Source organism: Stylophora pistillata, chromosome 11 (genome assembly GCF_964205215.1).
Source record: "Stylophora pistillata chromosome 11, jaStyPist1.2, whole genome shotgun sequence".
Taxonomy (NCBI): domain Eukaryota; kingdom Metazoa; phylum Cnidaria; class Anthozoa; order Scleractinia; family Pocilloporidae; genus Stylophora; species Stylophora pistillata.
In genome coordinates this window covers 9,634,567-9,646,141 of record NC_142529.1, presented here as the reverse complement: position 1 = coordinate 9,646,141, position 11,575 = coordinate 9,634,567, and the positions used below count along the sequence as shown (strand labels likewise).

Genomic DNA, 11,575 nt, shown 5'->3' with positions numbered 1-11,575 from the left:
ATTTAGCCCCCCCCCAATCAGTCAGGCATCTACGCAGACAACAAATAGTTTATTCATCTCCTGGCTCGGCTCTTTAATAAGATTTGGTTTGAATAGAAGTAACAATACTTAACAACAAGTATTATATTTAAATCAGTAATCCTCATTTCTTAATATAGAAAAATATTGTGGGAAAGCTCGGCGCGATGAGAGCAATTCCTATTGCATAACCAGCTTAATTTTTTTTCTTTAACCCCATACCCCGATGAGTGACCAAGACCGAGTTTCTCCTTACATTATCAATACAATATCAAGCAGACAAGTGATGAGAATAAAGAAAAATATCAATTAGGGGATTATTGTGATCGAATACCATATTCTCCAAACTAACACCACGAGAATTGTATAGCAGACAGTAATGAGAATAAGTGATGAGATCTTGGCAGGGAAATAGTTGATATCACCCCAGTATGCCTCGGATAATTGTTTTTGACACGCCAATAAAAGTATCTCATTTGAAGACTGCAAGTCAAAGTGTGCTGACTCCTCGGTAGTAGTTAAACGAAGGTCCCTTTCGTAACAAGATGTACTGGGTCTGGATTTTGACAATACTTACTTTAAGTGTTCAAACCGCGCATGGATTTCGGGTCAAACTTCTGAATCATTGCGAGGAAATCTCTGTTCCCTTGTGCGTCCACGTTTTACCGTACAATTTTACCCGCTTCCCTAATTTGGTCGGCCACCGCAGCCAAGTGTTGGCTAGACGGTCAATAGACTATTACAGCTCGACATTTGTTGAAGACGCGAATTGCGCCAAACATACCGCGTTCTTCCTCTGCTCCTTCTACTTGCCTATATGCTTACCAGGAATCGAAGAGGACGTAATCAAACCGTGCCGATCATTGTGTGAGAAAATCAAGATGGATTGCCCCGCGATTAGAAAGCGATGGCCGAGTTTTTTGAGATGCGAAGAACTCCCCAAGTTCTCGGATGGAGTGTGTGTACAACCCACGTCATTCGTTCCCGCTCATCAGCCAGAACGTAAGTCACCAGATATTCGTCAGGCAGCAAAATCTGTAGACATCGAGCCAACAATGGTTACAGTCGCAAAATCGATTTCCTTCACTATTTGCTCAGAAATAGTTATAAGAAAGTTAAGATTTCCTGATGTAGTTTGTCTCTCTGCGAGACCCTACTTTTTCAAAAAACAAGTTAATTTTCTGTGAAGTTAAAATTTTGTGAGCCATTTATAGTATACGTAAGTTCCAAAATTGGAATCCTAAAGTTTACAACCCTGAACTCACCTTTTCTTCTCAAACTTAAGCCTTTAGAGGACTTTGGACCCATTTTGTGGAAAACAAAACTCTTTCTCTTTCATGAGGTCTCAATTCCAATCCACTGACATTTTTTCAGACCTCAAACAATCCGTAAAAAAAAGGAAAAATATTGTTTTGGGAGAAACACTTATTCGATAGTTTACGTCAAAAACGTGCGCCGACATTGACAATAACTCCAAATATTTTCAATCCTCCTCGGTTACATGTTTAAGATTGACCTAGGACATATCTTTGCAATGGCCTAAGGTATCCGTCTTTTCTCTACTCCTAGAGAGAGAGAGAGAGAGAGAGAGAGAGGCAATAATCTCTCCAAATTTGTCAGCGAAGGCTGGATCAGAAACGTGTAAACATTATTTCGATCTTTTCACTTCATCTAAATAGCCTGTGAGACCAATTTCTAACCTAATGGCAGATAACCACGAGTCGACACTTGTAAGATAAAAATTAGAACGATTACTATCTAACGTTGTTATCAAGATTTTGTTGCATTGAGACATCAGAAGGAACTAGTTAAGATTTAAATCAGTCAAACGATTTTCAAAGCAGGCTATTGTATCATCATATCAATGTTACTATATCATGCACTATTAATATTTACATGCACTTCCCTTTTCATAGCCATTGCCACTTAAATCATCACTATTTTCATTAACTGTTTCACCCTTTAAACGTTGTTAGGCGATGTAAAGGATAACTCATGCGGAATGAAACTTCCTGTTGATTACAAGCATTACACCAGCAAACGTTTCGATTATGGTAAGAAGACTCTACGATTTATATATCTGCATTTATTACGTGGCCTGTTGCACAAGGGTGCGAGATAGCCTAACTTTTTTCCCTCTCGAGAAGGTTGTTATTTGACCCCGCAAGGTGGTAAGCGGTTTAAATGATTTGTAACATATACCCCATGATTTTGTTACAGGACAAGAGTTTTCAAGTAGTTTTGGCAACACCAGGGTCGCACAGACACGTCTTGACAGTCTAATGATCATGAAGAAAAGCATAACAAGTTTCGGAAAACACCCAGCGATTCATTGTTGTAATTTTTTTTTTGTCACATTTTAAATTCTTCATTGATCAACCTCAGCTATTATAGCTTGATGATAGCTTCATCTTCCCTTCCTCTCTCCCTCTTCGGCACTAGCTCTTTCTTTTCCTCCCGAGCGCTCATCGAAAGTATGGATTTTTCTCAGCGATTTCATATCGGTGTGACTCGAGATCGCGTACTGCTTGCACTCAATCCCAAACTTGTAATCGTTCTGCCCATGCCGTCACTTTTCCTGCAAATTTAAAGTTTCCCCGGGTAAGTTTCTAAAGAAACTGTAGTGCTGCGTCTGTGAAGGGTATAAAAAGATAATTTGGTTTATCAACTGAGCTTGTATTATAAATTGGTCACCGTTAATTATGAGCTAAAGCTGGTTTTTCAAGCGTTAGCTTTCTGTCAGAGCGAATGACACATGTTCTTACAATACGTCCATCTGACCTTTCAGTAATCAAGTTCAGAGTGATTCTCTTAGAGAGACTTGGAAATGAAGAAACAATAATCCACGGAAAAGTCGCCAGAGTATTCAAGCGCGGCGGTAAATCAATCCACAACGGCCGCATAAAGATCTGGAGTAACACCAAAAAACTTTGTCCCTCCATTAAAGCCAGAAGAACTTTTCTGATCTGCAGCCATGAAAGCGCGTCAAGGGAAAAACTTTTGCTTTCATCGTCGAGTGTAGTAGTAACGTGGAACGCACAGACTCTAAAACAGATCAGAAAGTGGCGAAGATATGAAAGAAGAATGAAGCTCAAGGAATAAGCTTATACATTGAAATGATGTGACAATGATACAGAAGGTACAGTTTTATAATTTTTCATTTTTTTTCCCGGTCGAGTGACTGTAGCTTTCACCAAGTAAAAGCTATCGCTGACAAGTTTTTTATCATCATTGTTTAAAATCGCTCTAAGCTGGTAAGAGATATTATTCAAGAATCGCCTTCGGGTCTCTCCTTAAAACGTCAATACATGGCTCCCAACAAGTCAAAATTTTTATCAGTTATCAATAAAAGTTGATAATAATTTCAAACAAAAATGTCATCTTGGGCCCATTTAGACCCTCTGAGACCTCCTCTGATGAAGTTTCCATTAATCTCGTTTTGAGTTTCAACAATTTTGAGTCGCTTACGAAGTGATTAAATCGCATTGTAAGGATTATTCGGTGAACCTTACATGAATTCAATGGGCCATTTCCGAGCTACCCGACTTGGCCTCCTTTTCAAAACGAGGCCTGGTACTCAACCACTCGTATCTAGATGAGTTAAACTGACATACGAATGAAAACTTATATGAAAGGATCAGCGCCAGGACTCACTTTAAAAAAGAGGCCAAAGGTAATTCGGAAATGGACAATTGCCCTCATCCCTAATTTCGTTTCTTTCTTGTTTTGCAGCACGGTGCGTTAAACCTCAGAAAGCTGTGGAATTTCTAGAGAAATCTGAACTAATTCAAAATCAAAACACGTTCTAATATGATAATGATATTATTTAATTTTATTATCCAGCTATACTCCGTAGAGTACAAATATAACCATAGACGAGTACAAATATCACGCGGTATTTGTACTCCAGAGAACCGGTTAGACAGGTTTTCTCGCACGCGTAAGCGAAGAATTGAATTGAAGTTACGAAAGAAAAAAAAAAAAGGCGGACCATTTGAACCATATTTCTGATGACGAAGAGTCGGAATGGCAGCCAAATATAGATCCAAGTTTTTTAGATGAGTCGAACGAAGAAAAACAGCGAGAAAACCAGGGCATCTCTTCATTTATTGAAGAAAATAGAAACAGCAACACGACAACGCGCCAATTCCGTTCCGCTTCGCATACTTCTGTCACGCACTCCTCATAAATAAATATCCGCGAAATTCGCCCGCACTGAAATAACAATTTGACGCGTTGGATAATAAATAACTTATTACACGCTTTTTGTGTAGTATCGCTGAGTATTTTGACTCATCAAAATACAGCACAACTCGTAAAAATACTCAGCGATACTACACAACAAAACGTCTAATTAGATATATATATTCCCATGGCTTGCTCGGGTCATGTTAAATGAAGAGTAATAAATGGATCTAATGTGCAGGCCCGTTAAAAAAGCACAGTTTTGAACAAGACAGCGTTGTTGCAATCTGATGAAAGAATCGAATATGTAACAAAGCGGTATTTTGACACGAAGTAAACTCCACTTGTTTGGTCAATTTGAACATGAGAGAACGAGGCTGTTTTGTATGGAGTGCCATTACCGCCAATATTCAGCCACTGTTTTTTTATAAAATGGTGCTTAAGATATGAAGCCAATCATGTTTTATGCAGCTAATCATTTTATAAAATGGTGCCTTAAAAAAATATGGAGCACTTCAGTTTTATGAAGCCAATTATGTTTTATGCAGCTAATCGTTTTATAAAACAGCGCTGGTCCGATAAACCAAACAGGCAATCCAACTAGCTTACGCAAATCGTATAATTTATTCCAGTATATTATTATTCGATCTAGAGAAAAGAAATTAAATACATTTGAGAAACTGAACAGAATCTATCGATACATAAACACACGAGTCAAACTATTTGCTAGAATTGCAGCACTGATAACTTACTTCTGTGGCGATGTCTAGTAGGATTATTTCACGGTATACAGGTCAGCAACAGATATAACAGATCAGTGTATAACAGAATACGGATCAGCGCGACAGGTCAGCAAAACATGAAGGTCACTTCGAATCTAAACATCTGAACTGAAAGCAGACTTATTCACGTGGCTTAACTGCGAAACTTAGTGTCAATCAAAGTCAATCAGGAAATCAAGTTAATAATTCATTGTATTAACGAAACAGGCGCCTTAAAAATTTATGGAGCGCTTTTAATGAAGCCAATTATGTTTTATGCTGCTAATCACTTTATAAAATGATTAGCTGCATAAAAAAGGCCTCTTAAAAAGCGCTCCATATTTCTTAAGGCACCATTTTATAAAATGATTAGCTGCATAAAACATGATTGGCTTCATATCTTAAGCACGATTTTATAAAAAAAACAGTAGCTATGGCTGAGTATTGGCGGTAATGGCACCCCATACTTTTGATATTTAACAGAAGATGCAAAAATCAAAAGAAATGAAAAAGTAGACCTAAGACTTAATGATGAACAGACTCGATTTGTTGATGAAATTTTGAACAAGAGAGCCCAAAGCACTTTTGTAAGACGATAGAAGAATCATACTAGAGCAATTTTTTGATTGCATCGAAATTAATCCGGGGTTGCTTTGGTTTTTCGTTATGTGATTGGTTGAGAAAACTCGCACCACTTTCTCAAACAGTCAGATTCAAAATTAAAACCAACTGCGATTTGTTCATTCGCATTTTCCCGCGCTCCAGGCATTTTGTTTGTCTTTATTTCAAGTTCTCGTTGACTCCTGGCGATATTTCTCTTGCTATGACTGGCTATTATAATTGCCTCGTTTTGCAATTGGTTTCACGAAACTCGATTGAAAAATTCTCTATGAGATAAAATCACGAAGTACGAATCAGAACGTATCCATATTTCTTTCTTGGTGGACTTCTAGCTATCTTACATTACACAAAAAGTTATAACAGATTATTTCATTGAACTCTTCAATTGCCAAATTCAATATTGACAAGATTTATTTCTGATTCATTTAAAATATATAACACAGTGAATTTTACTTATCATTATCTTTTGCATTTAAATTCAAGATGGTTCGTGTACAGAATGTAGAGAATTCAACACCAAAGCAGAGAAATGGTTTGAAAGTTAAACCCAATAAGTTATTTGTTCATTCTATTGAGCAGGATGTAGCCCGTTAATCGACAGTTTCCATTTATTACCTAGAAGAGAAAGAAAAATTCTGATTAAAACCTTGCTGGAATTCAGAATCCCAGCCGCAACTGAAAAATTAAAAATAAAAAGGAGCTTGTACAGCTTCCTTTTTTCAGGTTTTTTTGTGGAAGCGTTAAACAGACAATCATTTAATTTTTTTAGTAAGATTATAGTCCTTGGACGAAAATATCTCGTAAAAATTAGTAAAGTTAAGTTTACTTTGAAATAAGTGATTTCTATAAAATATTTTTTATAAACGCGTATTTAGATATTGCGACAATGATCATAACGAAGTCCAAATGTAAGAACCGATAAGAATACAACGTTTTAGTATTTTTTGTTTGATAACATTTTCTACAACTGACAATGTAACTTTACGCAGTAAAATGAAAGTTTCACCAAAGACCATACCCTTGAAATATTTGTAATCTTATACTGCAACGGGAGGAGGGGGGATGTTTGTGATCATATACTTTAGGGGGAGGGGGTGGGATTGGGAGGTGAGATTGAAGCAATGGCATTACTTACACATATCTACCGAGTTAACATACGGATTTCTTCAATTGCCGCAAACGACACTTTAGTGAAGATAAAGTGAAGTAGAGTGGAGTGACTCAGTTCTTATTACAGGAAAGGCCCCGGAAATGTCTGGTAAAGGGAGATCTTTAGAAAAAAAAAAAAAGGCCTAACCGCGATCTTTAGAAAAATCAGTTACGACTTGCCATTAAGTGTTTTTTGTTCACTGTAACATTCCGTTTGTTTGTTTTGTTTGTTGCAAAAACACTTTCGGTTTGACTCGTCTTCATGCGCACGCATGGTATAATGGCTCATAACTCATGATGGCTAAGCGAATGAAAATTCTTGAATTGCATTATCCAGTGATCCAGTTTGTAAATAGCATGATTTATGCCGAACTTATCGCCGAATAAAGATTATTCAACAACAGTTATTCCACTCCCGCTTGTTGGATATAAAATGATTATAGCCATCGTCCGGCATATCCAAACGCGCGCGAGTGGAATGAATATATCTTATTAGACGTTTTGTTGTGTAGTATCGCTGAGTATTTTTACGAGTTGTGCTGTATTTTGACGAGCCCGTAGGGCGAGTCAAAATACAAATAACGAGTAAAAATACTCAGCGATACTACACAACAAAACGTCTAATAAGTTATTTATTGTCCAACACGCCAAATTGTTGTTTCAGTGCAGGCGAATTTCGCGGATATTTATTTATGGGGAGTGCGCGACAGAAGTATGCGGGGCGGAAGGGAGTTGGCGCGTTGTCGTGTTGCTGTTTCTATTTTCTTCAATAAATGAAGAAATTTCCTGGTCGTCTAGCTGTTTTTCTTCGTTCGATTCATCTAATAAACTTGTATCTATATTTTCCAGCCATTCTGACTCTTTGTTGTCGGAAATATTTTTTTTCGTAACTACAATCCAATTCTTCGTTTGCTCGACGCGAGAAAACCTGTTTAACCGGTACTTTAGAGTACAAATACCGCGTGATATTTGTACTCGTCTATGGCTTTATTTGTACTCTGCAGAGTGTAGTTGGGTAATAATTGTTGTTATTAAAAACTGGATCATTATGGTATATGAGCCAATATACCATAATCTACAAATATGGCAAGCGTACGCGTCAGCTTGAAATTAAAAGGGGGGCTAAAAAATTTAAGATTTGGTAACATTTGTCTAATATCTTGGGGGCGTTTTTAATAAAACAATTATTCCACTCGCACTTGTTAGATATGAGATGATTAGAGCCAACTCGGGCTACGCGCCTCGTTGGCTATCTATCATCTCATATCCAACGCGCGCTCGTGGAATAATTGTTAAATGTGTAGAATTTACTACTTACTAACAGAAGCCACAGGAAAATCTGCATTTTTCCATCATTGCAAACGGTTTTATATCACACGCATCCTCTAGTGCGATCTCGTAGAAACAGTAGTATTGATCAGAACTATCTTCACAAGGAAGAGACTTTAGACTTTCTGTAAAAAAAGTTAGAAATTGTTTAGTATAGAAAAACAAGGAAAAACAACAGAAAGGTCAGTCCGGAAAGGTCATAACAATAAGGACCTTAATTAAGCAAACCACGGCGACGACGGCAACGAGGACGTGGCTAAACAAAAGATTTAAGGAACAGGACAAAAGCTCAGCACGTACGTTTTAAAAGTTTGCACATTTCTTGGCCGTCCTCTGCGATACAACAACGTGAAATCATCAAAATTTGCGTGGTTTGAGGGCAGAAAAACACCGACAGTAAATCAGTCAAGTTTCCTTTTGAAACTGAACGCTACTCTCATACGGTATTCTGCTGAAGTTGACGCGTAGCGCCGCAAGAGAAGGTAAACACATCCAGCTATTCGCGAATTCTAACTAAGCAAATAAATTCATTTCGTAATTGAAGTTTCGCCTGCGTGACTGCTACAGGTACTTATAGTGAAAAGCGAGAACAAGAACGAGAACGAGAGCGAGAAGAAGAACGAACTTGAGAAGTAAATAACAACGACCAAAGCATTGGCAAGGATTCCCTTCGTAGCAAGTTATTACCTGACGAACGAGTGTTTAATTTTATAACGATCCAGTGTTGAAGTCGCCATATTGGATGGGTAAGATTAAGGGAAACTAGGTGGGAGTAAGAAATATGTTTTACGCCGGCAGGGGGGGGGGGGGTGGATGAATATAAAGAATTACCGTGGGGAAGGGAGTGGGACATGAATATGAGAGTAGAACAACCATAGCAGGAGCACACACACAAAAAAGGGTCGACGATGCGAAACAGCAGGAGTAATAAAGAAAAACCGGATCATTGCAAGTATCTACTGAAGAAACTCTGCACTTACCCCTCCCCTAACTGAACCAACATTAACCCTACACATGACTTGTTAAACAACAGTAATATTAGTTAACTGTTATCGGGTTAGGGGAGGGGTAAATGCGTAGTTGCTCAGGGGAGGGGTAGGTGCGTAGTTGCTCAGATACTTACATAGACTGATTCGATTACATGAGAAACATGGAAAAAAACAACAAAAAATCTTAATAATGATAATATTGCGACTAGAAAATAATTGAACGAACACCAGAAAAATAGAGGATATGATAAGACGAAACAGAAAAGTATTTCGTAGTTGAATTCATGTAAAAATCAGGAGAGTAGGTTAAATGGTGTTCCCTGTATTAAACTGTTAAATGACCTTGAGCTTCTGGTGATCAGTCTTAAAGTATTTTTAATAAGTTTGTTATCGTTTACAGCTTTCTACAATATGTGAGCATTGCCTGAAGCCTTAAAATACATCAATCAATGTGAGCAATTTTAATATAACCACAATGCGTTCTAAAAGGCACGAGAACATCAGTAACACGCTACAGGATGTGTCTTTCGCTATCCATCGTGTGTTTTGTTCGTTACTCCACGTTTCCTTCAAATTGCCGATGAACATTTAAACTCATTCTATAAGATTTCCTCTTCAAGCAGTTAATTTTACATGACTTGAAAACCGAACAAGGAAGATTGGGCTAAAGTTTTCCAAAATCAGTATATTTGGGGCGCACGTGCTAACTTGCCCGAAAGAAATTTTATACTTACCTCTATCTGCTAACGATGTCGGTAAACCAATCGATAATTCTGTACAAGTTGTCAGGAATACGACCAGTAGTGCTAGAAGGAATGCCTTGGATGTCTTCATGTTACTACCTTTGATCATACCCATCGTGAAAATTGCTTTTATGATGAATGTTATCTGATGGGCTTCTAAACAGAACCTTTTATCTGTAATACGGGGCAAGGATTTCCTAGAACTAAAGAGTAAAAAGATATAAAAGTTATTAGAAATTCAGTTTCCGTTTGCGTGCAGTGGAAGATAAAACGAAGGTTATTTGTAGAACGAAGATGAAAGAGTTCATACAGGAGAAAAAAATTGATTGAAGACAAGTTAATTTCTCCTGTCCTAAGTTTGTCTTGTAAAAGTTGTATACGGACAATTCGCTTTTCCATCGAGAGGGTTTAGGGATCCATTGACGGCGTGACTCTTTCTTAAGCGGAAATTTAAACGCATGTTATCTTTCAAAGTTATTCCGGAGGAAATTGGTTTGCCTTATTACAATTCAAAGAGCGGCTACTCCTTTGAAAAATTTAATCAATCTATAACAAACTCAACTATATCTAATGTAAAAGTAATTCTCGTTCCAGCGTTACTGACTCGGTGGGAAACTTTTCCTGAGGATATAATGTAGAACTCGATTTTTTGACACCCATTTAATTTTTTCTTGACTTTGTGATCATAATCTATTTGATATAATTGGTGCGTACTCAGGAAAGCGGCGAAGAACAAAACGAAAAATTTAATGGAAATATGTAAAGCAAACATTTTGTTTGATTTTTAATTAAACAAAATTAGACCGACTTCCTTTTGGTAATGACATTCTTCTTGGGAGGGAGCTCCCACTAATTTGAAGACTAGATAAATTCGTCGATTCTTGAGATTTTTCGCTGGGGGAAGAGGGTTTTATGCTCATTTTATTTCTCATCGCATTTGTTTAGATATCTTAGCACTTGTATTTTTATTACTTATTACGTTTTCTCATACAGAAACAGATCATCGTTGATTTGAACTCGATCTATAACACGCACTTCCTCGGCACAAATAACAAACTGAAAGCCATTTCCGTTGAAGAACATTTACGAGTCTTTTCTTATCAGCTTGCTAGAGCAAACTGCTATTTTGAGCTTTTTGTTGCTTTTTGTTAAATTTCAAGAGGACGATACCCTCCCAGCCTGAGAACATCGGTCAATAATCTCGGCTAATCTAGCAAAATTAAAACAGCTTTGTCGTTAAAATGTGACTCGCGTTGAAGTAGAACTGGCAACTGAGTCGAGACGATGCCCAAGCTTGATTCATTTTACAGACCTTACTTAGCTCACGTTCTAGACGCATATTGAATTATGGTTACCATAATCCTTCAGCTCTTAGAAATGCCAAGCCAATCTAAAATTCATTATCTAGCAAAGTGGTTATAGGAAAAGAAAACTTAGTAGCGACGTGTTTTCTTGATATCACACCGCCGTATTTCCCGTACTGTCTCTTAAGGAACCTTTTGAGTCCATTCGTCCGACACGCAAAATTTTCTTGTTTTTGAAGTAATCCAAATATTAACAAAAATTGATGGTTTTAGCTTACTCGTTATTTTAGCCAAGACGGCTTTGAAACGTAGTCTTACCACAGATGGCATCACCAAATCTTCTATTTTCAATGGATGATATCCTTAATTAGTAAGTGTTGGAGGGCATCGGTCTCTTTTCTGGCTCCTAAACAGCTGCAGTTTAACTGGACAAAACAAAGTTGGAAAAAAAAATTGTTTTCTTTGTTTTTGTCTAC

The 11,575-nt window shown here is 37.5% G+C and overlaps 2 protein-coding genes across 2 annotated transcripts; one reads left to right on the top strand and one right to left on the bottom strand.

Moving 5' to 3' along the window:
- The first annotated feature begins 489 nt into the window (after positions 1–489).
- Positions 490–6,598, top strand: LOC111335421 (secreted frizzled-related protein 3). The gene is made up of 4 exons (XM_022941318.2): positions 490–1,020; positions 1,995–2,072; positions 2,807–3,157; positions 3,751–6,598. The coding sequence occupies exons 1-3, from the start codon at positions 564–566 to the stop codon at positions 3,118–3,120; spliced, it is 849 nt and encodes a 282-aa protein (XP_022797053.2). The 5' UTR covers positions 490–563; the 3' UTR covers positions 3,121–3,157; positions 3,751–6,598.
- On the bottom strand, positions 5,979–10,233 carry LOC111335402 (uncharacterized). Its single transcript, XM_088738988.1, has 4 exons — positions 10,106–10,233; positions 9,787–9,998; positions 8,053–8,188; positions 5,979–6,200 (listed from the first exon to the last, which is right to left on the bottom strand). Coding segments are annotated over exons 1-4 (438 nt in total). The 5' UTR covers positions 10,195–10,233; the 3' UTR covers positions 5,979–6,199.
- Positions 10,234–11,575: the final 1,342 nt, after the last annotated feature.

Coding starts and splice junctions, on each gene's coding strand:
- LOC111335421 (XM_022941318.2), top strand. CDS start 564: ATGTACTGGGTCTGGATTTTGACAATACTTACTTTAAGTGTTCAAACC. Junction 1,021..1,994: donor TCCCGCTCATCAGCCAGAAC/GTAAGTCACCAG, acceptor AAACGTTGTTAG/GCGATGTAAAGGATAACTCA. Junction 2,073..2,806: donor CAGCAAACGTTTCGATTATG/GTAAGAAGACTC, acceptor CTGACCTTTCAG/TAATCAAGTTCAGAGTGATT.
- LOC111335402 (XM_088738988.1), bottom strand. CDS start 10,194: ATGGAAAAGCGAATTGTCCGTATACAACTTTTACAAGACAAACTTAGG. Junction 9,999..10,105: donor TCAATCAATTTTTTTCTCCT/GTATGAACTCTT, acceptor TTTACTCTTTAG/TTCTAGGAAATCCTTGCCCC. Junction 8,189..9,786: donor GACATCGTTAGCAGATAGAG/GTAAGTATAAAA, acceptor CTTTTTTTACAG/AAAGTCTAAAGTCTCTTCCT.